The following is a 25,798-nucleotide window of genomic DNA, read 5'->3' on the forward strand; positions in this document are numbered from 1 at the left end:
TAGATACTGACATAATTATGTCAAATTAAATTAACATTAAGGACCTTTGTTGATGACATACGGATCTATTTGGGGCCTTTTTATGACACACTGACTAGTTTGGGGCCTTTTTGATGACATACTGACCTATTTGTTTGTGTCATTTTATGACAAACTGACTAGTTTGGGGCCTTTTTGAGAACATTTTAACCTTTTTAGGGGTTTTTGTTATGACATACTGACGTATTTAACGTCTCTGTATGACACATTGACACATTTAAAGTCTTTTAATGACACACTGACCTGTTTAGTGCCCTTCTGACCCCTTCCTTTTCCACTATATCCTGTGTCTCCCTCAGACCCGCCGTATCACTGAGAAGGACAGGGTAACCGCCAATATTTACTCCTGTCTCCACTACGTCTCTCGTAGTACCGGCTAGTGGCGATACAATGGCTGCAGGTCTCTGGCCTGGTATAGAGCAAAGAGATAATGGGTATATAATCATATTTAATATCACAACATAATAGTAAGTGTCACAGAAGTAATATTAACAGGGTTTTCTTGATAACATGGGATCCTATCAAACATAAGTCTGTAGGATACGAAATACTTAAAATGGTAAATATGGGACAAAGAAGTACCTCCAACCGTGTGGACATTCTAAATTCTAAAATCAACAATTGACGAAAAAAGGAAGTAACAAAATTCTATCAGCACAACCATACCTTATCTATGGAAATTCAGTTATCATGGTAACTGGAACAGAAGAGGTATTCTTCTGACATCACTGAATATAGACCGTATGGTCAGCAAATCGCTCGTAAAGTTATATATATTTATAAATATTATCAAGTTATATTGCATAAAATCATGACAAGACCTCCAATCATCACAATGTTCACATGTAGCCATAATTCCTGACCAGGAGGTGTAAGTAACACAAATACCATCATTAACGGTAAATAGGGTTAGCTCATTTAACTCTTTCCATGCAAACAAATTGAAACTTAAAAGTTCACAACCATAACATAATGCCTTAGATACCAAACATATGATTAGGTTTATATCCTCATGGGGCTTACCTCGCTCCTTTATTAAATATGATTGTCCTCATCTAGTGATGTTTCATGACAAATATGGTTGTAATCCACTCAAGGTTTAACGAGGATTAGGATTTTAAACAAATTTTCATCGAAGTTTTCGCTTTTGAGCCCCGTCCCTTTATCCCTAAAAGTAAAATCTGGCTTATTTATGTAAAATATTATTGTCTTCCCCCATTGATGTTTCACACCAATTATGATTGTTATTCACTTAAGGTTAAGGTGAAGTATGTTTTTAAAGCCAAATGTTTGAGAAGAAGTCGATTTTATGAGAATAGCCAAATTGACACTTTTGGCCCACCCCCTCAGGCTCCCCGGGTGTCAGCCCAACACTTTTTTAAATCCCCGCCCCATAGGGATGTTAACAATGTAAAACGAGTGCTATCTAATGCTTAGTTTCAGTGCAGATGTCGTTTATTATCATATAGAAATAACCAAATTGACACTTTCGCCCCCCCCCCCTTTCAGGGGGTCAGCCTCATCATTTGTATCATTTTGAATTCCTATCTAATTAGGATGCTACCATTTCAATATGAGTGTTATCCAATGCTTAGATTCAGAGAAGAAGTCGTTTATATGGAACAAGAGATCCCAGAGGGATCTTGGCGCCCACCAAAGAAAGATCTATGTCTGACAATGGAAAGAGGGATCTTTTCCCTGCTTTTCAAACTTTTTCAAACACATGACATATAAAATTTGAGACAGATCGCTATAGTACTTTCTAAGAAATAGTGGTAACAAACTTCAACAATGAAATCTAAGATGGCGGCCGGTTGGCCATCTTGTTTACCGATCAGTCCCGAAAGGCATTATGCATCAGTCCTAAAAGGTACTATGCACAACTAGGGTACAAGGGGAACCTACACATAAAATTTGAGAAAGATCCCTTCAGTACTTTCTGAGAAATAGTGGTAACAAACTTTAACAATCAAAATCCAATATGGCCGTCGGTCGGCCATCTTGTTTACCGATCGGTCCCAATTAACAATATGCACAACTAGGGTCCTTGGGGAACCTTCATATGAAATTTGTAAACGATACCTTCAGTACTTTTTGAGAAATAGCGGTAACAAACTTTAACTATCAAAATCCAAGCCATCTTGTTGACCGATCGGTTCCAAAATGCAATATGCACAACTAGGGCCCTAGGGAAACCTATATATGAAATTTGAGAAAGATCCCTTCAGTACTTTTTGAGTAATAGCGGTAACAAACTTTAACTGTCAAAATCCAAGATGGCCACCTGTCGGCCATCTTGTTCACCGATCGGTCCCAAAATGTAATATGCACAACTAGGGTCCTAGGGGAACCTGTATATGAAATTTGAGAAAGATCCCTTCAGTACTTTCTGAGAAATAGCGGTAACAAACTTTAACTATCAAAATCCAAGATGGCTGCCTGTCGGCCATCTTGTTGACCGATCAGTCCCAAAATGCAATATGTATAACTAGAGTCCTAGGGAAACCTGTACATAAAATTTGAGAAAGATCCCTTCAGCACTTTTTGAGAAATAGCGGTAACAAACTTTAACTATCAAAATCCAAGATGGCCGCCTGTCGGCCATCTTGTTGACCGATCGGTCCCAAAATGCAATATGCACAACTAGAGTCCTAGGGGAACCTACATATGAAATTTGAGAAAGATCCCTTCAGCACTTTCTGAGAATTAGCGGTAACAAGAATTGTTAACGGACGGACGGACGGACGGACGGACGACGGACCACGGACGAAAGGCGATTTGAATAGCCTACCATCTGATGATGGTGGGCTAAAAAGCCAAATTGACTCTTTTGGCCCGCCCATCAGCCCCATAGTCCAGGTGCCAAATGGTGATTTTCCACCCAACCTAAAAAAATAGTTCGCATAAAATGTTTTTGCACAGAAATGTTCTTTAACATGTCCTCCATCAGAAACTGGATGATGCCACCGTGGCATCATTTGGGAAATTGAAATATTCAAGATGGCGGACAAGATGGTTGACAAACTGCAACATTGATATATTTTCATCCTAATTTGATATTCATGCTATAAAATCCTCAATTCTTTATGCACTTCGATAAAATTTTGTGTACATATTTGTCATACCGTCATTGAACAGAATTCTTAATATAATTAAGTTACCTCTTGTAATTAATGTTTAATTAATAAGTTAATTAACATAATTTTCAAACCGGTTATTGTATGATAAAATTGCTTTGTTTTTATTAGTAATTATATGTAGATTGGTATTTTGTGTGGTTTTCATTAAGACAATATTTTACATTTCGCTGGTTTCGGTGTCTGTTGCGTTTTAATTCTACCTTTGTGCCCATTGCATGATCATAAAAGGCGACCTTTTAGGCTTTATATATTCTTTTCTTCCTAACGTCTTCCTTGACACCACCTCCCTTTTGGCCGCCTTGAGTTGACCGTTTAGAAAGGCTCTGGGAACTGTTACTTACCTGAGACACGACTTTTTAGTCTTTACTGTAAACGTACTTATTGTAGCGGTATTGAACCATTGAACTGCGCTATTTTATATCCACGCCGATAAATAATAATTTACAGATATTCGCCTTGCGCTACAATAAGTATTGTTTACAGAATATACATGTACATTGTTTCTGCTCTTGCTTAGCATTCAACAGAAAGAGAGTGAGACGACTACTATACATGTAGCCGATGTCAGATTATATGACCGACTGGGATGTTCTCCCAGTGTATTAGGCAACATGTTTCAGTGAGAATGCATTAAAATGTTTCCACCATTAAAAAAGACATTCTTGATCATATCACAGCCACCAAAGAAGGCATCCCACAAAGCAGCACATGTAGGGTAGACCGTTCTTAAAATGACATTTTCTGTAAAATGGGCATGATACGTAACCAACCAACACTTTTAATATTTACAGATTTTCTTCTACCCAAAATGGAATTACCCATTCAGCAGTCATTTTGAAAGATATAGTAATAATCTTCATGTGATTTTATTTACATAGCAATATAACTAATCTTATTATAATTATTGGTAAGATGACATGTTCAGTCGTACCTTGTTAATTTTTACTGCAAGTAGGGTTTTAGTATTGTACCTGCTGCACCTATTTCATGATCGTAATAGGCGACTAAATGTATGATCGTATCTTTTATCTGCTTCCTAACTGACGTCTGACTCCTAACGTCTCCCTTGACAACGCCTCACTTTGGGCTTTCGGTTGAGCATTCGTCCCTATGAAAAAGGTTCTGGGTTTGGTCCCTTGGTTGAGAAGCACCAAAGTCTATAAAAGTCGTAGTTTCTGCTCCTGCTTAGTGTTCAGCACACCGGGAGTGGGACGACTGGTTCGTCCGTTGTCAGTATAATTGACTGGGAGGGTTGTATTGCATGTCTTGGTGGCATGCTTCAGTGATATAACTAAGGGCAAGAGTTCCAAAAGTTCCACTATACAAGAAGACACAAAACAAATATACCAGTCTCGCAAAACACACCCGCCCTTCATAACGCAACACAGCGCATACATGAGAGGCCGTCTCAACTTTACCCTGCCTGTTAACAGGACGTTAGTTTAATAATAATAAAAAAACACGACAAACAAACTAGTTTATTATGCAATACATCCTTATCATAAAATGAAAATACACACTTCTTGAAATTGAATTTATTTATAAAAAACAAGAATAACTTTTTATTTAAATATAAACATAGTGTATTGCCTAAATATTTGAAGGTAAAACATGTAATAACGATGTTTTTTATGATTCAATATGTAAGAAACAGATCAGAATCAAGCAAAAAGTCTACCAAGATATACCATATTGATAGAGAAATTAAGCTGAATCGTTTACTGGACAAACTTGATTAGAAAATTGAAAACTTCCTATTAACAGCTAAAGTCATTTGAGGACGGCTTCTACTATACGATGTGTTGTTTGTGCTCCGAATGCCTTGGGAGGCTGCGGTATATAATTGGTGTTGTGTCTCCTTATATATGTATTAGTGAGGCAAGCCTCGGTCCCTTTGTGCTGACCAGAGACTGCGACATTTAAGAGTAATGTGAGGCTCGGCCAGGGGATGTATTCCCCAAATGGGCGAGAGTTCAACTCTAACAAAAGTAAGGCAGCGATGTTGGGAAGAAAAAGAAAAGATACCAAAATTTAGTCGCCTTTTACGATAATGAAGAGACAGCAGGTGCAATTATTATGCCCTACACATAGAGCAACTGGGCAAACTTTCAAGACAGATATTCAATAATTATTTAATATAGAATGGATACCTTTGTTTCGAAACCAGTTTGAATATAACTGAGATGCACAAATATGTTATGGGACAATAAAACATTGAAGCATCAAAATGTCATTAAAACATATGATTCAGTACTTCGACGAAACCGTTTCTTTACCCATTTTAATGTACAATATATTTGACAACGATATCAGTAGAAAGATATAGCAACTGTAAAGGGGAATGATACATTAATTTCCAAAATAGTTACCAGATAAAAATGTTATACTTATCATATGTTAATTTTGATATTTTTCGAAGGCCAAATTGAACTTGTTGTTCTTGATGGTTTATGATATTTATATTTTAAACCTGTTTTTGTGTAATTTATTGGTTATACATGTATTAGAAAACAAGTTTTAGTTAATTTAATATTGGAGTCCAAAATGACAACATTCCAATATTATAATGAACATGAAAAATCTTTCTGTGGGATGTTTGATTGCATTACTCAAAAATCTTCTCTTTTTTTTTAACTTTTAAAAAAATGTTTGCTTTAATAAATGGAGTTGAACATCTTTTTAATAAAGGGAGTGGAAGGACTGGTTTGCCCGTTGTTAGTATAATGTGCCAGGGTGGGGGCTTTTTGGAATCCCATGCAAACCTCAACATTTACCATATTCAGGTTGGGGTTTTAGTTTAACGTCCTATTAACAGCCAGGATCATGAAGATAGGAAACATATCTTTATCTAGGTCAATACATTATACACACAAGTCTTCATATTATTGTATGTAAATGGATGTGGTATCAATTTATTCTTAAATAATTCAATTCAATTTTGCTTGTTACGAGCATTTTCATTGGCTTACAATTTACTTTATCAGCCCATAAATAAAAACAATGGCGTCGCCGTTTGTAACGTTGATTCTGATTGGCGGAGATGACGGAGTAATGATTTCATAGCCAAAAGAGTCCCAAAATGAATTTTGAATATAGAAGAGATTATCTTTAGTAAATTGAATTATTAGGATTAATTTGAATAGAGTTGTTATATTATGGAGATATAACACAAAAATCTTAGTGTACTGTCATCGTAAACAGCTTCGCAGTTTTTTAAAGTACACTAAGATTTTTGTGTTATATCTTCATAACATCTTTTCAAGTTAATCCTTAATTAACATTAATCTAAATAAGTGTTTAGGGTTGGGCTATAAGACAAGATAGTTGTCCTTATTTCTGTTATTCGTGATTATTAAAACGTTTTGTCACTACCAAAACAGTATAAACTAGTGTTTAAAACAAAGGGCTTGGTTTTATAAAATCTTATAAAATGATCATATCAGGGGTTTTTTCTGGAAGTATAGTAAATTCGTAAATGCATTATCAACGACTTCTCTTGGCCTTTAAATCATATTACAACAAGTTGCAGTGACTTAATCACTTGACATTTTTTTTTTCAAATAAAAAAACCCAATCTAATAGGCAACTTGTAAGACTAATAAAGTCTATTGTATGAAAGCAAAGTATTTGATATTGTATAAACATAAACATGTGTCAAATTGCAATAGATGTAATCCCTTTAGCATTTAAATTGGTATTAATTGTATGTCTAGCTGTTTGAGAAAGAAGTACTTAACTAATTTATTTCAAAGAATATTGATAAGATGCTTGTATGCTTCCTATATGCTAAAATTAGTTTATATTGTTCGTAAATCTTGGTTGTTGTAATCCCGGCCGCCGCACTGTTGTTTTTTGACCTATAGTTAGGGCATTATAACTGTACCGTCTGCTTCTATTGCATATCTTAAAATGCCACAAAATTTAGGATATTTTCTTTCACATCTTCCTAACTGCTTTTCTTCTTCTTTACGTCTCTCTTGACATCACCTCACTTTGCGCGGTTGAGCGCTCGCCCTTGTGGGGAAGCTCTGGCTACTATTCCTTAACCCAGGATAAAAAGAAAAGATATCCTAAATTTAGTCGCCTTTTACGATCATGCACAGGTACACTTCTGATGTTCTACCTGCAGGACATTCGTAAACAGTTTGTGTGATGTAGTAAATATTTTCCCCGGAATTATCCTTAAATATGATATTTTGTTTAACGTTACGCAATACAATTAATATTGTTCATTTTTCGACAAAATAATGACGTAAAATAACTGATTCTGAAAAATAGTTTTTATCGGATTTTATTTTCTATCAAAGACCATGTAACAACACTTTGTCGGAACCATGTCAGGATCATTTCATGCAAGTTTCAGCCAAATCGCACCGGTAGAACTTGAGAAGAAGTTCAAAATGTGTTTTCAAGATGGCGGCTGTGGCGGCCATCTTGGATTTCGGATCGACCCGAAAAATAACAACACTTTGTCGGGACTATGTCAGGATCATTTCATGCAAGTTTCAGCCAAATCGCACCGGTGGAACTTGAGAAGAAGTTCAAAATGTGTTTTCAAGATGGCGGCTGTGGCGGCCATCTTGGATTTCGGATTGACCCGAAAAATAACAACACTTTGTCGGGACCATGTCAGGATCATTTTTATGCAAGTTTCAGCCAAATCGCACTGGTAGAACTTGAGAAGAAGTTCAAAATGTGTTTTCAAGATGGCGGCTGTGGCTACTATTCCTTAACCCAGGATAAAAAGAAAAGATATCCTAAATTTAGTCGCCTTTTACGATCATGCACAGGTACACTTCTGATGTTCTACCTGCAGGACATTCGTAAACAGTTTGTGTGATGTAGTAAATATTTTTCCCGGAATTATCGTCCTTAAATATGATATTTTGTTTAACGTTACGCAATACAATTAATATTGTTCATTTTTCGACAAAATAATGACGTAAAATAACTGATTCTGAAAATTAGTTTTTATCGGATTTTATTTTCTATCGAAGACCATGTATCTGTCTTGCAAAATTAAGAAAGAAAACTTATCTTTTGCAATTACGTTACAGTTAAACTCTAATTTATTTTATCAATACCGTTTTTGAGAGCATTCATGGCGGCCATCTTGAATATTTTCAATTCCCTAAAGATGCCGAGGTGGCATCATTCCGATTATGATTAAGCACATCCTACTGCAACATAATCAGCAAAAACATTTTATGCGAACTATATTTTTGGGTTTTCTGGTTGGCACGTGGACTACTACCATTTGTAAAATTTTAAATCCCCGACCAATAAGGATGTTTTCAATGCAATACGAGTGCTATCCAATGCCTAGTTTCATAGAAGTCGTTTATATGATAACAGCCAAATTGGCCCATTTTGGCCCCGCCCCTCAGGCCCTCGTGGGGGTCAGTCAAATAATTTGTACAGTTTTTCAGCTAGTGCGCCATAAGGATGCTACCAGTCAAATTTCGTTAAATACCGACCAGCGGTTACGAAGAAGAAGTCAATTGTTGACGGACGGACGGACGCCGCGGTATCGCATAGGCTAATAAAACCAAAATTTACTGGGTATTTTTTATATAATTTGGAGGTATTTTCCACATAAAGAATCAGCATATGCCATATAGAGTATATCAAGCTGTTTTAGAGAACTTATTATTTGCTATATTTCTCAAAACACTGACATGGTCATAAGAATTGATTCCTGAAAAGATCAGAAATGAGGTAATTATGCTAAATATATTGTTTTCTCTCTCATTTTTAATGTCATGGTTAAACAAGAGGCCCATGGGCCTTAACGGTCATCTGAGTACCTTGGCAATAATCATATAGGAAATTAATTAGATATAGTGTCATGGTTGCCATCTTCGATTGGGGATCAACCAGAGATGTAACACTTTGTTGGGACCATGTCAGGCTCCTTTCATGCAAGTTTCAGCCAAATCGAACCGGTAGAACTTGAGAAGAAGATCATAATGTGTTTTCAAGATGGCAGCTGTGACGGCCATCTTGGATTTCGGATCAACCCGAAAAATAAGAACACTTTGTCGGGACCATGTCAGGATCATTTCATGCAAGTTTCAGCCAAATCGCACTGGTAGCACTTGAGAAGTTCAAAATGTGTTTTCAAAATGGCGGCTGTGGCAGCCATCTTGGATTTTGGATCGACCCGAAAAATAACAACACTTTGTCAGGACCATGTCAGGATCATTTCATGCAAGTTTCAGCTAAATCGCACCGGTAGAACTTGAGAAGAAGTTCAAAATGTGTTTTCAAAATGACGGCTGTGGCGGCCATCTTGGATTTCGGATCGACCCGAAAAATAACAACACTTTGTCGGGACCATGTCAGGATCATTTCATGCAAGTTTCAGCCAAATCGCACCGGTAGAACTTGAGAAGAAGTTCAAAATGTGTTTTTTTTTTTTTTTTTTTTTTTCTTTTTTTTCCATTTCATCAAATTTTATTGACATATTGGTGTTGTATTGTCAATAGGATTGAACAACAGGCTTAGCCTATACACATTCTCTCCTAAATGTGTTTTCAAGATGGCGGCTGTGGCGGCCATCTTGGATTTCGGATCGACCCGAAAAATAACAACACTTTGTCGGGACTATGTCAGGATCATTTCATGCAAGTTTCAGCCAAATCGCACCGGTGGAACTTGAGAAGAAGTTCAAAATGTGTTTTCAAGATGGCGGCTGTGGCGGCCATCTTGGATTTCGGATCGACCCGAAAAATAACAACACTTTGTCGGGACCATGTCAGGTACATTTCATGTAAGTTTCAGCTCAATCCCACTGGTCAAACTTGAGAAGAAGATTGAAATGTGAAAAGTTTACGGACGGCGCACGGCGGACGGCGGACGGCGCAAGACGACGGACGAAGCATGATGACTATAGGTCATCCTGACCCTTCGGGTCAGATGACCTAAAAATAAAAAAAAAACACTTGGATGTAAGGATCATTCCATGTAAGTTTCAGTCAAACTGCACGGGCAGAAATTTAGAAAAAGTTCAAAATGTGTTTTCAAGATGGCGGCTTTGGTGGGCATCTTGGTTTTCGGGTCAGCCCGACAAATAACAACACTTTGTTGGGACAATGTCAGTATCCTTAAAATTATTCTGACAAGATACAGCAAAATCGCACAGGTAGACCTTGAGAATAAGTTCAAATTATATGTTCAAGATGGCGGGAGTGGTGGCCATATTGGATTTCGGATCGACCCGAAAAATAACAACACTTTGTCGGAACCATGTCAGGATCATTTCATGCAAGTTTCAGCCAAATCGCACTCGTAGAACTTGAGAAGAAGTTCAAAATGTGTTTTCAAAATGACGGCTGTGGCGGCCATCTTGGATTTCGGATCGACCCGAAAAATAACAACACTTTGTCGGGACCATGTCAGGATCATTTTTATGCAAGTTTCAGCCAAATCGCACTGGTAGAACTTGAGAAGAAGTTCAAAATGTGTTTTCAAGATGGCGGCTGTGGCGGCCATCTTGGATTTCGGATCGACCCGAAAAATAACAACACTTTGTCGGGACCATGTCAGGTACATTTCATGTAAGTTTCAGCTAAATCCCACTGGTCAAACTTGAGAAGAAGATTGAAATGTGAAAAGTTTACGGACGGCGGACGGCGGCACGGCGGACGGCGGACGGCGCACGACGACGGACGAAGCATGATGACTATAGGTCATCCTGACCCTTCGGGTCAGATGACCTAAAAATAAAAAAAAACCACTTGGATGTAAGGATCATTCCATGTAAGTTTCAGTCAAACTGCACGGGCAGAAATTTGGAAAAAGTTCAAAATGTGTTTTCAAGATGGCGGCTTTGGTGGGCATCTTGGTTTTCGGGTCAGCCCGACAAATAACAACACTTTGTTGGGACAATGTCAGTATCCTTAAAATTATTCTGACAAGATACAGCAAAATCGCACAGGTAGACCTTGAGAATAAGTTCAAATTATATTTTCAAGATGGCGGGAGTGGTGGCCATCTTGGATTTCACATCAACATAAAATAGACCTTGGTAGCCCTTCATCCCATCATGCAACAGGCCAAATATGAGTACTCTGGACCTTATAGTTATTGAGGAGAAGTTGTTCAAAGATTTCAGCCTTTTTGACCCCTGTGACCTTGAAAGTAGGCCAAGGTCATTCATTTTAACAAATTTGGTAACCCTTAATTTCAGCATGCTACAGCTTAAATATGAGTACTCTGGGTGTTATGGTTATTGAGAAGAAGTCGTTCCAAGATGTTAGCTTTTTTGACCCATGTGACCTTGAAAGTTGGTCAAGGTCATTAATTTTCACAACTTTGGTATCTCGTCATCCCAGCATACTACAGGCCAAATATGAGTACTTCAGGCCTTACAGTTATTGAGAAGAAGTCGTTTGAATGAAAAGTTTACGCACGGCGGATGGCGACGCCGGACGGCGGACGCCGACGGACGGTGCATGATGACTATAGGTCATCCCTTCGGTTTAGATGACCTAAAAATTTATAACTATTAAGTAGTTTTAGTGATCCGAAGGTTTTATCTATTTTTACTTTTTTATGCATATATAATTTTATATTGAAAAGAGCCTTGAAGACTCTACCATTATCAACATCATGGATATAAAGCATACATTTTTAAAGTCAAAATTGCCATGCTATCATAAGAAATCCTGGACATGAGAATAGGTTTACTGACTGCCTATATAGATAAACACACCTTCCCCATACACCACACTCCCCATTGTTCTCCCACTAGCTATTGTGTATGTGAGTACTTTTCAGTACCTGGGTTCTAGGCTTACCTGTAGCTCTACACTTGTGAGTTCTCTTTGCGTTAGTCTGCCATTACCCATCGTAAGAAGTACAAGGATTTTGTTATGGGAAAAGATAATATGACTGTATGACCCAATTGTTTCATTATGAAGCTCTGTTCAACGATTGGAAGTGTAAAAGGAGTTGGGGGTAAGTAAATATGCAAGGAAATTGTCTGAAAATTAATAACCACTACCCCCACCTCATTGTCTTCATCCTGACCCCTGCCCCACCACTTCTGGCATACCCATTTGCCCCATCCTCCTTCCTCTGCATCAACATCCCCCATATTCATTCTATAGCTATGAGTATTATACTCCATACACTTTCCTGACCGTAATGGGGTAGGGTAGAGGCGGTGGCGTGGAGTTTTGTTTCACTTAATGTTGACAGTCTACAAAACTTCATTAATTTTCAACTGTCATTTGTTGATATATTCCTAAAGAATTAAAACTTTTCCTAACAATATTTTTAAGTTCCTCTTCACCTATCATATGATAATTTAACCAAATTAAGATTAATTAATTAAGCTTATGATGTTCATTTATACATGTGCATTTTTTTCTATTCCATTGCCTTTTCTAAACAAGAGGTCCATAGGGCCTTAACGATAACCACTTATCGTATCGTGGGACAAGTATCGATCGGTACTGAATCGTGGGAAGCGTATTGTTGGAGCACTAATGAATATACCAATAAGCAATAAAATGAAACACAAGAACCCTTATGCAAAGTTACGGACAAACTATTTCCATATTCAATCTCATCCAAAATTTCATAGATAGGCAGCAAACAGTTCTAACTAGAACTGGGACTACGAAGGAGTTGGGAGGTGGGGAGGATATAATAATTTTCGACCGATTGAGTTAATAGGCAAATTTAGCTATTGCAATACTATTACTATTCTAATTGGTTATGCAATCGTGTTTGGTCATCAAAGGGGAATTAAACCTTTGATTGAATAACATAGAGAAAAAGTGATTTTGATAACGACTGTTATCGTATTAAACTTATCTATATAATTTAGTCTATGAATTGGACGTCACGTCGTATATTAGGTGCAGTGTCCGTTAAGAGTTACTTCCCTTTGCTAGTGTCAGTGACAATGGGACTAATTCACGTACCAAGTGATACCCGATGATGGCGTTCAAATGACGTTATCACATGATATCATCTTTTGATGTCATTTCATCACACAAAAAAATAGTCCCGCACATATCTTGTCTGGTATCACATGGTACATGAATTTAAAAATCTCATTCATGATCAAACGCACTGACATTGAGAACAAGGTCGATGTTTGTTTTTGATTGAATAGCATGGGAGAAAAGTGACTTTTGATAACGACTGTTAGTCTGTCATCGTATTAAACCTCTGCTAGTACATGTACTTCATTTTAGTCGGTTCAGTCCGTTTCAGGTAATTATTACTGGTGTTCAATGGTAGAAGGATTATCCGCTATAATTTTAACTATTGCAATTCTATTGTGTAGCAGAGTGCAGGATTGATAATAAATTCAAGCACTGCCTCTGCCAGGGATCGAACACGGGTCCTCTGGATTACTAGTCTGACGTTTTTTTTCCAAAAAAATAATTTTATTCAATAATCAATTTATACATAAGAATATGTAACATACATTTAAACATTCAAAACAAAATACACACGTATTGCATGTAAATTCTTTGTAAGTATATTCACATGCACACACTTTCACTCCATTGAAATTGAAACAATGTAATCATTACAGAAGCAAAGATTAGTCAGAATATAGCTGGAGAGAAATATATATAAGTAATATGATAAGTTGAATAGAAACAAATGAATATACAATCTCCCCTCTCTTACATAAAAATGAAACTTGGACTAATTACGCAAATAAAAACAAAAGTTATCACAGAATTACATTTAGTTCAGACCCCACTACACTCACAAAAGGATTAAGATTTTCAAAATATTTTGTAAATAATTGAGCGTTCAGATTTGACAGATAATAAGAAAAACTGTATTTTGTATAGCTCTTAATTGTAGATTTAAAGAAAGACTTAATATCTACGAAACCTTCACCACACATACTTAAATGACGTCGCTTAAAGATACAGAACCTAGCGACAGCTAACATAAAGTTGACAAAATAAAAATTAACAAACTTTGGTTTTTCAATAAGTCCAAAAATAATTAAAGTTTCGTATTTTATGGAATTGAGGATTATAACGTCTGCCTTCGCAAAAAGATCTTCTATGAGAGTAACAAGATAATCATGGAACTTTTTTAATTTAGAACATTGGACAAAAAGGTGAAGACTATCCTCAGATCGTTCTTAACAAACAGGACACAGGTCAGTAGTACACATATTATAACGAAAAAGTTTATCTCCAGTGAAAATGACATTGTGAGAAACTTTGAAATGTACTTCGACACAATTACTTGGGTAATAGGTTGCGTGTATAATTTGAAAAGCGCGCTTTAAATCAAAAGTAGGAAACACACCGGACCAGTACCCGATTGACACGGGCTCAGTGAAAGCACGCCGCACGAGTGCCTTGTAGATTTCACGTGTAGACGACGGAACAAACCGCGTGCCAGTGTCATTTATCATGAGAGAAAGGGTTGTATACCGTTATTCGAAATTGGATTACATTGATTCTCAACAGTTTTAATCCATGATTGTGGCAAACTTTCTTTTATGGACGAATATGTGGCCAGAATTTCCTCTCTCTCTCTCTCAATATTTGGATTTAAATCATGAATTATTTCAGTGATGGCTGATTTGGACAGGAATCCCGGAACACAGTCGTAAGTGAAATTTTTTAACTGTATTAATCCTGCTTTATGAAGATTTTGTTATATAATTGTTTATTATTTTCCGTAACCAAGGGATTGCAAAACACGGGCTGACAATAAGTTTGACGAACATTAAAATCAAAGTCTAAAAAATCACGGCACTCTGACCAGGCAGACAGCATTTCTTGATAAAATATGGGAATGGTTGCTAATTGCCTGCTATTATAATTACAGTACAGGCCTAACATACCAAGTTTCATGCCATCTATATTGGATATGAAATATTTACATGTATCAATCCAGAGTGTATGCACATTTTCATTATAATACAATAGTCTGAAAACAAATTTTATTCTAAAGGCTTTTTGCTTTAAATCTATATCAGGGACCTGCAAACCACCCATTCGTTTATCGTCAAGTAGTGTTTTATATGACACGAGATGTGATTTATATCTCCACAAAAAATCAATACACATATTCTTTAGTTTAGTTTTGATAACATCCGGTATACTCGTTACTGCAAGCGTATACCAACATTTAGATAACATTACGACGATATAACTGTCGCCCTACCATGAATCGTCAAATTTCGTTGTGACCATAACTGTAAAAGCTTCCTAATGGAATCAATCTTTTGTTTCCAATTTAGTTCATTACACAATAACTTATTAGGACCCAAATGTACACCAAGAATTACTATTACATCTTTTAACAATTTAAACTGAAACACCTTAGATTCATTTTCCGATATTTCAGCATTACCAATACATAATAATTCAGTCTTTAATTTGTTAACTCTTGCACCAGAAGATCGACTATAGGTATCTAAAACTTTGAAAACTTCCGGTATCGATTTCTTATCAGAAAGCGTCAACGTGGTATCATCCGCGTGTTGAAAAAATTTCGAAACCATGTTCGACATAGGGATAGGTATACCACAAATATCATAATTTTTAATAATTGTTTGCCCAAGAGGCTCAGCAACCAGGACATAGAGTAAGGCAGAAATCGGACAACCTTGCCTTACTGAATTTTTGATTGAAAAAAATTTGGTTAAAAACCCGTTGCATTTTCTCACCAAATCCAAATTTTTTCAAGTACCTTAAACAGATATTTATGGTCAACTCTATCAAAAGCCTTTTCTTGATCAATTTTTAAAATATATCTACTTAAGTTATCCCTTTCAACCAGGTCTATGACATCTCTGACATTCGATAGATTATCAGCAATGTCCCTACCCAATACACAACAACTCTGATAAGGGGAGACAATCGAAGGTAAAACTCGTTTTAATCTATTGGACATAACACTAGCAAGAATTTTATAATCAACATTCAGGAGACTAATAGACTAGTCTGACGCTCAACCGATCGAGCTAAACAGAAGTTATATCTAACAGATCGGTATATTGTTGCTAGTAGTGACCAGGGTAAACTGCTTTTGCGAGGGGAAATAATTATTGGGATACAGTTTTTGTAGTTGTACTAATGCAGAGTACAAATACAATAGCATTGAAATAGTATTGCATTTTGAATTCTATTTTATTCAGTCTATGAATTGGACGTCATGTCGTATATCTGGTGCAGTGTCCGTTAAGAGTTACTTCCCTTTGCTAGTGTCAGTGACAATGGGACTAATTCACGTACCAAGTGATACCCGATGATGGCGTTGAAATGATGTTAGCACAGGATATCATCTTTTGATGTCATTCCATCACAAAAAAGTCCCAAACACATCTTGTCTGGTATCACATGGTACATGAATTTAAAAATCTCATTCATGATCAAACACACTGACATTTAGAACAATGTCGATGTTTGTTTTTGATTGAATAGCATGGGAGAAAAGTGACTTTTGATAACGACTGTTAGTCTGTTATCGTATTAAACCTCTGCTAGTACATGTACTTCATTTTAGTCGGTTCAGTCAGTTTCAGGTAATTCTAACTTGGTGTTCAATGGTAGGAGGACTATCCCCTACAATTTTAACTATTGCAATACTATTGTGTAGCAGGGTGCAGGATTGATAATAAATTCAAGCACTGCCTCTGCAATGGATCGAACACAGGAGCTCTGGATTACTAGTTTGACTTTCAACCGATCGCGCTAGTGGGATGTCATATTTTGACGTCATCCATCACAAACGTTAACAGGTATCACGTGGTATGTGAATTAGTCTCATTCATGATCAAACACAATGACATTGAAAACAATGTCAATGTTGGTTTTTGATTGAATAGCATGGGGGAAAAGTGACTTTTTAATTGATAGTCTGTTATCGTATCAAACCTCTGCTAGTACTACATTAAGTCCAGTTCAGTCAGTTTTTGGTAATCCTGACTGGCGTTCAATGGTAGGATCACTGTTGCAATACTATTTATACTGGGGGAACCACTATTGGGACGGTGGTTTAACTAATGCATACTACTATTGCAATAGTATTGCATTCTGAATTATATTAAATTCAATCTATGAATTGGACTCCATGTCGTACATCTGGAGCAGTTTCTGGTTTAGAGTCATTTCCCCTTGCTAGTGTCAGTGACAATGGAACTAATTCATGCACCATGTGATACCCGTTAACATGTATCTCTATAGTGGTAATTGAAGGTAACTCTTTGTAATCTTCCCGCTAAAATAACGTTAGTGTGGGATATCATTTTCTGACGTCATTCCAACACCAATAGAAACATAAGTCCCCGACAAACGTAATCGGGTATTATGTGGTATATGAATTAGTCTCATTCATGATCAAACACACTGACATTGAGAACAATGTCAGTGTTTGTTTTTGAATGAATAGCATGCACAAAAAGTGACTTTTAATCGATAGTCTGTTATCTTATCAAACCTCTGCGAGTACTACATTTAAGTCCAGTTCAGTCAGTTTTTGGTAATCCTGACTGGTGTTCAATGGTAGGATTACTATTGCTATACTATTTCTATTGGGGGAAACACTAATAGGATAAGTTTAACTCATGCAGAACATCTAATGCAATTGTATACGCATATCTGAAATCTATGTAAATTCAGTCGAATGAATTTGGGACGTCATGTCGTACCATATGGAGCAGTTTTAGTTGTTCAAGTTACATACACTAGCTATGCATGTCATTGAGAAGGGAACTAATTTCACCAACCATGATTCAGACCCGTTAAACATTTGTGCGGGACCTTAAACTCTATAGAGGTTAATCTTCCCGCAAAGATATCGTTAGTGTGGTGATATCATAATGAAGCCGTCGTCCATCACTAACGTATAAACAGGTTTCACGTGGATATTTGAGATTTATCCTCATCAGTGATCAAACACACTGACAATGGAAGAACAAAGACAGTGATATTGTTATTGAATTGAATAGCAAGTGGAAAAAGTGCATTTTGAGTACCGACATATTAGTACTGAGAAATCGTATTAAACCTTTATGCTGAGGTACTTCGTATATTAATTCCCAGTCTAGTCCGCTAAACCTGCCTATATTATTAGGCTTTTTAATTTTTTTTTTGCCGAATGTATATTAGACAAAAACAAAACAAATTAAAAAAGCCTAATAATATATAAGCAGGTTTAGCGGACTAAATCCACTCCAATCCGTTTCAGGTAATTCTAACTGGTGTTCAATGGTAGGAGGACAATCCCCTACAATTTAAACCATTGTAATACTATTGTGTAACAGGGTGCAGGATTTATAATAAATTCAGTCACTGCATCTGCCAGGGATCGACCACGGGACCTCTAAATTACAAGTCTGACGCTCAACAGATCGAGCTAAAGAGAAGTTTTCTCTAGCGGAGTGGTATATTGTTCCTAGTATTGGCCAGGGTTGCAACTGCTATTGCGAGGGTAAAAGAACACTATTGGGATAGTTAACAAATCAGACTACACTTGCAATAGTTTTGCAATAGAATTGCATTCTTAATTCTATTTAATTCAGTCAATGATTTGGACGTCATGTCGTACATCCGGTGCAGTGTCCGTTTAGAGTGTACTTCCCTTTGTTTGTGTCAGTGACAATGAGAGTAATTCACGTACCATGTCATATCAGATAATGGCGTTGAAATGACGTTAGCACAGGATATCATCTTTTGACGTCATTCCATCACCGATAGAAATAATAGTCCCGCACACATCATGTCAGTATCACATGGTAAGTGAATTTAAAAGTCCCATTCCTGATCAAACACAATGACATTGAAAACAATGTCAATGTTGGTTTTTGATTGAATAGCATGGGGGAAAAGTGACTTTTAATTGATAGTCTGTTATCGTATCAAACCTCTGCTAGTACTACATTAAGTCCAGTTCAGTCAGTTTTTGGTAATCCTGACTGGCGTTCAATGGTAGGATCACTGTTGCAATACTATTTATACTGGGGAACCACTATTGGGACGGTGGTTTAACTAATGCATACCACTATTGCAATAGTATTGCATTCTGAATTATATTAAATTCAATCTATGAATTGGACTCCATGTCGTACATCTGGAGCAGTTTTGGTTTCAAGTTACTTCCCTTTGCTAGTGTCAGTGACAATGGAACTAATTCACCTACCATATGATACCCGTTAACATTTGGGCGGGATCTGTATCTCTATAGTGGTAATTGAACGTAACTTTTTGTAATCTTCCCGCTAAAATAACGTTGGTGTGGGATGTCATATTTTGACGTCATCCATCACAAACGTTAACAGGTATCACGTGGTATGTGAATTAGTCTCATTCATGATCAAACACAATGACATTGAAAACAATGTCAATGTTGGTTTTTGATTGAATAGCATGGGGGAAAAGTGACTTTTAATTGATAGTCTGTTATCGTATCAAACCTCTGCTAGTACTACATTAAGTCCAGTTCAGTCAGTTTTTGGTAATCCTGACTGGCGTTCAATGGTAGGATCACTGTTGCAATACTATTTATACTGGGGAACCACTATTGGGACGGTGGTTTAACTAATGCATACTACTATTGCAATAGTATTGCATTCTGAATTATATTAAATTCAATCTATGAATTGGACTCCATGTCGTACATCTGGAGCAGTTTTGGTTTAGAGTCATTTCCCCTTGCTAGTGTCAGTGACAATGGAACTAATTCATGCACCATGTGATACCCGTTAACATGTATCTCTATAGTGGTAATTGAAGGTAACTCTTTGTAATCTTCCCGCTAAAATAACGTTAGTGTGGGATATCATTTTCTGACGTCATTCCAACACCAATAGAAACATAAGTCCCCGACAAACGTAATCGGGTATTATGTGGTATATGAATTAGTCTCATTCATGATCAAACACACTGACATTGAGAACAATGTCAGTGTTTGTTTTTGAATGAATAGCATGCACAAAAAGTGACTTTTAATCGATAGTCTGTTATCTTATCAAACCTCTGCGAGTACTACATTTAAGTCCAGTTCAGTCAGTTTTTGGTAATCCTGACTGGTGTTCAATGGTAGGATTACTATTGCTATACTATTTCTATTGGGGGAAACACTATTAGGATAGTTTAACTAATGCAGACAACTATTGCAATTGTATTGCATTCTGAATTCTATTAAATTCAGTGTATGAATTGGACGTCATGTCGTACATATGGAGCAGTTTTGGTTTCAAGTTACTTACCTTTGCTAGTGTCAGTGACAAGGGAACTAATTCACCTACCATATGATACCCGTTAACATTTGTGCGGGACCTGTATCTCTATAGTGGTAATCTTCCCGCTAAGATAACGTTAGTGTGGGATATCATATTATGACGTCGTCCATCACAAACGTTAACAGGTATCACGTGGTATGTGAATTAGTCTCATTCATGATCAAACACACTGACATTGAGAACAATGTCAGTGTTTGTTTTTGATTGAATAGCATGTGGAAAAAGTGCATTTTGATAACGACTTTTAGTCTGGTATCGTATTAAACCTTTGCGAGTACTTCGTTTTAATCCAGTCTAGTCCGCTAAACCTGCCTATATTATTAGGCTTTTTAATTATTTTTTTTTGCCGAATGTATATTAGACAAAAACAAAACAAATTAAAAAAGCCTAATAATATAAGCAGGTTTAGCGGACTAAATCCACTCCAATCCGTTTCAGGTAATTCTAACTGGTGTTCAATGGTAGGAGGACAATCCCCTACAATTTAAACCATTGTAATACTATTGTGTAACAGGGTGCAGGATTTATAATAAATTCAGTCACTGCATCTGCCAGGGATCGACCACGGGACCTCTAAATTACAAGTCTGACGCTCAACAGATCGAGCTAAAGAGAAGTTTTCTCTAGCGGAGTGGTATATTGTTCCTAGTATTGGCCAGGGTTGCAACTGCTATTGCGAGGGTAAAAGAACACTATTGGGATAGTTAACAAATCAGACTACACTTGCAATAGTTTTGCAATAGAATTGCATTCTTAATTCTATTTAATTCAGTCAATGATTTGGACGTCATGTCGTACATCCGGTGCAGTGTCCGTTTAGAGTGTACTTCCCTTTGTTTGTGTCAGTGACAATGAGAGTAATTCACGTACCATGTCATATCAGATAATGGCGTTGAAATGACGTTAGCACAGGATATCATCTTTTGACGTCATTCCATCACCGATAGAAATAATAGTCCCGCACACATCATGTCAGTATCACATGGTAAGTGAATTTAAAAGTCCCATTCATGATCAAACACAATGACATTGAAAACAATGTCAATGTTGGTTTTTGATTGAATAGCATGGGGGAAAAGTGACTTTTAATTGATAGTCTGTTATCGTATCAAACCTCTGCTAGTACTACATTAAGTCCAGTTCAGTCAGTTTTTGGTAATCCTGACTGGCGTTCAATGGTAGGATCACTGTTGCAATACTATTTATACTGGGGAACCACTATTGGGACGGTGGTTTAACTAATGCATACCACTATTGCAATAGTATTGCATTCTGAATTATATTAAATTCAATCTATGAATTGGACTCCATGTCGTACATCTGGAGCAGTTTTGGTTTCAAGTTACTTCCCTTTGCTAGTGTCAGTGACAATGGAACTAATTCACCTACCATATGATACCCGTTAACATTTGTGCGGGATCTGTATCTCTATAGTGGTAATTGAACGTAACTTTTTGTAATCTTCCCGCTAAAATAACGTTAGTGTGGGATGTCATATTTTGACGTCATCCATCACAAACGTTAACAGGTATCACGTGGTATGTGAATTAGTCTCATTCATGATCAAACACAATGACATTGAAAACAATGTCAATGTTGGTTTTTGATTGAATAGCATGGGGGAAAAGTGACTTTTAATTGATAGTCTGTTATCGTATCAAACCTCTGCTAGTACTACATTAAGTCCAGTTCAGTCAGTTTTTGGTAATCCTGACTGGCGTTCAATGGTAGGATCACTGTTGCAATACTATTTATACTGGGGAACCACTATTGGGACGGTGGTTTAACTAATGCATACTACTATTGCAATAGTATTGCATTCTGAATTATATTAAATTCAATCTATGAATTGGACTCCATGTCGTACATCTGGAGCAGTTTTGGTTTAGAGTCATTTCCCCTTGCTAGTGTCAGTGACAATGGAACTAATTCATGCACCATGTGATACCCGTTAACATGTATCTCTATAGTGGTAATTGAAGGTAACTCTTTGTAATCTTCCCGCTAAAATAACGTTAGTGTGGGATATCATTTTCTGACGTCATTCCAACACCAATAGAAACATAAGTCCCCGACAAACGTAATCGGGTATTATGTGGTATATGAATTAGTCTCATTCATGATCAAACACACTGACATTGAGAACAATGTCAGTGTTTGTTTTTGAATGAATAGCATGCACAAAAAGTGACTTTTAATCGATAGTCTGTTATCTTATCAAACCTCTGCGAGTACTACATTTAAGTCCAGTTCAGTCAGTATTTTTTGGTAATCCTGACTGGTGTTCAATGGTAGGATTACTATTGCTATACTATTTCTATTGGGGGAAACACTATTAGGATAGTTTAACTAATGCAGACAACTATTGCAATTGTATTGCATTCTGAATTCTATTAAATTCAGTGTATGAATTGGACGTCATGTCGTACATATGGAGCAGTTTTGGTTTCAAGTTACTTCCCTTTGCTAGTGTCAGTGAGAAGGGAACTAATTCACCTACCATATGATACCCGTTAACATTTGTGCGGGACCTGTATCTCTATAGTGGTAATCTTCCCGCTAAGATAACGTTAGTGTGGGATATCATATTATGACGTCGTCCATCACAAACGTTAACAGGTATCACGTGGTATGTGAATTAGTCTCATTCATGATCAAACACACTGACATTGAGAACAATGTCAGTGTTTGTTTTTGATTGAATAGCATGTGGAAAAAGTGCATTTTGATAACGACTTTTAGTCTGGTATCGTATTAAACCTTTGCGAGTACTTCGTTTTAATCCAGTCTAGTCCGCTAAACCTGCCTATATTATTAGGCTTTTTAATTTTTTTTTTGCCGAATGTATATTAGACAAAAACAAAACAAATTAAAAAAGCCTAATAATATAAGCAGGTTTAGCGGACTAAATCCACTCCAATCCGTTTCAGGTAATTCTAACTGGTGTTCAATGGTAGGAGGACAATCCCCTACAATTTAAACCATTGTAATACTATTGTGTAACAGGGTGCAGGATTTATAATAAATTCAGTCACTGCATCTGCCAGGGATCGACCACGGGACCTCTAAATTACAAGTCTGACGCTCAACAGATCGAGCTAAAGAGAAGTTTTCTCTAGCGGAGTGGTATATTGTTCCTAGTATTGGCCAGGGTTGCAACTGCTATTGCGAGGGTAAAAGAACACTATTGGGATAGTTAACAAATCAGACTACACTTGCAATAGTTTTGCAATAGAATTGCATTCTTAATTCTATTTAATTCAGTCAATGATTTGGACGTCATGTCGTACATCCGGTGCAGTGTCCGTTTAGAGTGTACTTCCCTTTGTTTGTGCCAGTGACAATGAGAGTAATTCACATACCATGTCATATCAGATAATGGCGTGTTGAAATGACGTTAGCACAGGATATCATCTTTTGACGTCATTCCATCACCGATAGAAATAATAGTCCCGCACACATCATGTCAGTATCACATGGTAAGTGAATTTAAAAGTCCCATTCATGATCAAACACAATGACATTGAAAACAATGTCAATGTTGGTTTTTGATTGAATAGCATGGGGGAAAAGTGACTTTTAATTGATAGTCTGTTATCGTATCAAACCTCTGCTAGTACTACATTAAGTCCAGTTCAGTCAGTTTTTGGTAATCCTGACTGGCGTCCAATGGTAGGATCACTGTTGCAATACTATTTATACTGGGGAACCACTATTGGGACGGTGGTTTAACTAATGCATACTACTATTGCAATAGTATTGCATTCTGAATTATATTAAATTCAATCTATGAATTGGACTCCATGTCGTACATCTGGAGCAGTTTTGGTTTAGAGTCATTTCCCCTTGCTAGTGTCAGTGACAATGGAACTAATTCATGCACCATGTGATACCCGTTAACATGTATCTCTATAGTGGTAATTGAAGGTAACTCTTTGTAATCTTCCCGCTAAAATAACGTTAGTGTGGGATATCATTTTCTGACGTCATTCCAACACCAATAGAAACATAAGTCCCCGACAAACGTAATCAGGTATTATGTGGTATATGAATTAGTCTCATTCATGATCAAACCCACTGACATTGAGAACAATGTCAGTGTTTGTTTTTGAATGAATAGCATGCACAAAAAGTGACTTTTAATCGATAGTCTGTTATCTTATCAAACCTCTGCGAGTACTACATTTAAGTCCAGTTCAGTCAGTTTTTGGTAATCCTGACTGGTGTTCAATGGTAGGATTACTATTGCTATACTATTTCTATTGGGGGAAACACTATTAGGATAGTTTAACTAATGCAGACAACTATTGCAATTGTATTGCATTCTGAATTCTATTAAATTCAGTGTATGAATTGGACGTCATGTCGTACATATGGAGCAGTTTTGGTTTCAAGTTACTTCCCTTTGCTAGTGTCAGTGACAAGGGAACTAATTCACCTACCATATGATACCCGTTAACATTTGTGCGGGACCTGTATCTCTATAGTGGTAATCTTCCCGCTAAGATAACGTTAGTGTGGGATATCATATTATGACGTCGTCCATCACAAACGTTAACAGGTATCACGTGGTATGTGAATTAGTCTCATTCATGATCAAACACACTGACATTGAGAACAATGTCAGTGTTTGTTTTTGATTGAATAGCATGTGGAAAAAGTGCATTTTGATAACGACTTTTAGTCTGGTATCGTATTAAACCTTTGCGAGTACTTCGTTTTAATCCAGTCTAGTCCGCTAAACCTGCCTATATTATTAGGCTTTTTAATTATTTTTTTGCCTAATGTATAAAAGACAAAAACAAAACAAATTAAAAAAGCATAATGATATAGGCAGGTTTAGCGGACTAAATCCAGTCCAATCCGTTTCAGGTAATTCTAACTGGTGTTCAATGGTAGGAGGACTATCCCCTACAATTTTAACCATTGTAATACTATTGTGTAACAGGGTGCAGGATTTATAATAAATTCAATCACTGCATCTGCCAGGGATCGACCACGGGACCTCTAAATTACAAGTCTGACGCTCAACAGATCGAGCTAAAGAGAAGTTTTCTCTAGCGGAGTGGTATATTGTTCCTAGTATTGGCCAGGGTTGCAACTGCTATTGCGAGGGTAAAAGAACACTATTGGGATAGTTAACAAATCAGACTACACTTGCAATAGTTTTGCAATAGAATTGCATTCTTAATTCTATTTAATTCAGTCAATGATTTGGACGTCATGTCGTACATCCGGTGCAGTGTCCGATTAGAGTGTACTTCCCTTTGTTTGTGTCAGTGACAATGAGAGTAATTCACGTATCATGTCATATCAGATAATGGCGTTAAAATGACGTTAGCACAGGATATCATCTTTTGACGTCATTCCATCA

The 25,798-nt window shown here is 36.8% G+C and overlaps 1 protein-coding gene across 1 annotated transcript in view; it reads right to left on the minus strand.

The window, feature by feature from the left end:
- LOC138333020 (tRNA modification GTPase GTPBP3, mitochondrial-like) overlaps window positions 1–25,798 on the minus strand; it is a 67,746-nt gene that overhangs the window by 4,380 nt on the left and 37,568 nt on the right. The window contains exon 6 of the mRNA XM_069281118.1: window positions 283–448. Coding sequence (XP_069137219.1) covers window positions 283–448 — 166 coding nt within the window. The remainder of the gene's footprint in view (window positions 1–282; window positions 449–25,798) is intronic.

Source organism: Argopecten irradians, chromosome 10 (genome assembly GCF_041381155.1).
Source record: "Argopecten irradians isolate NY chromosome 10, Ai_NY, whole genome shotgun sequence".
Classification (NCBI taxonomy): domain Eukaryota; kingdom Metazoa; phylum Mollusca; class Bivalvia; order Pectinida; family Pectinidae; genus Argopecten; species Argopecten irradians.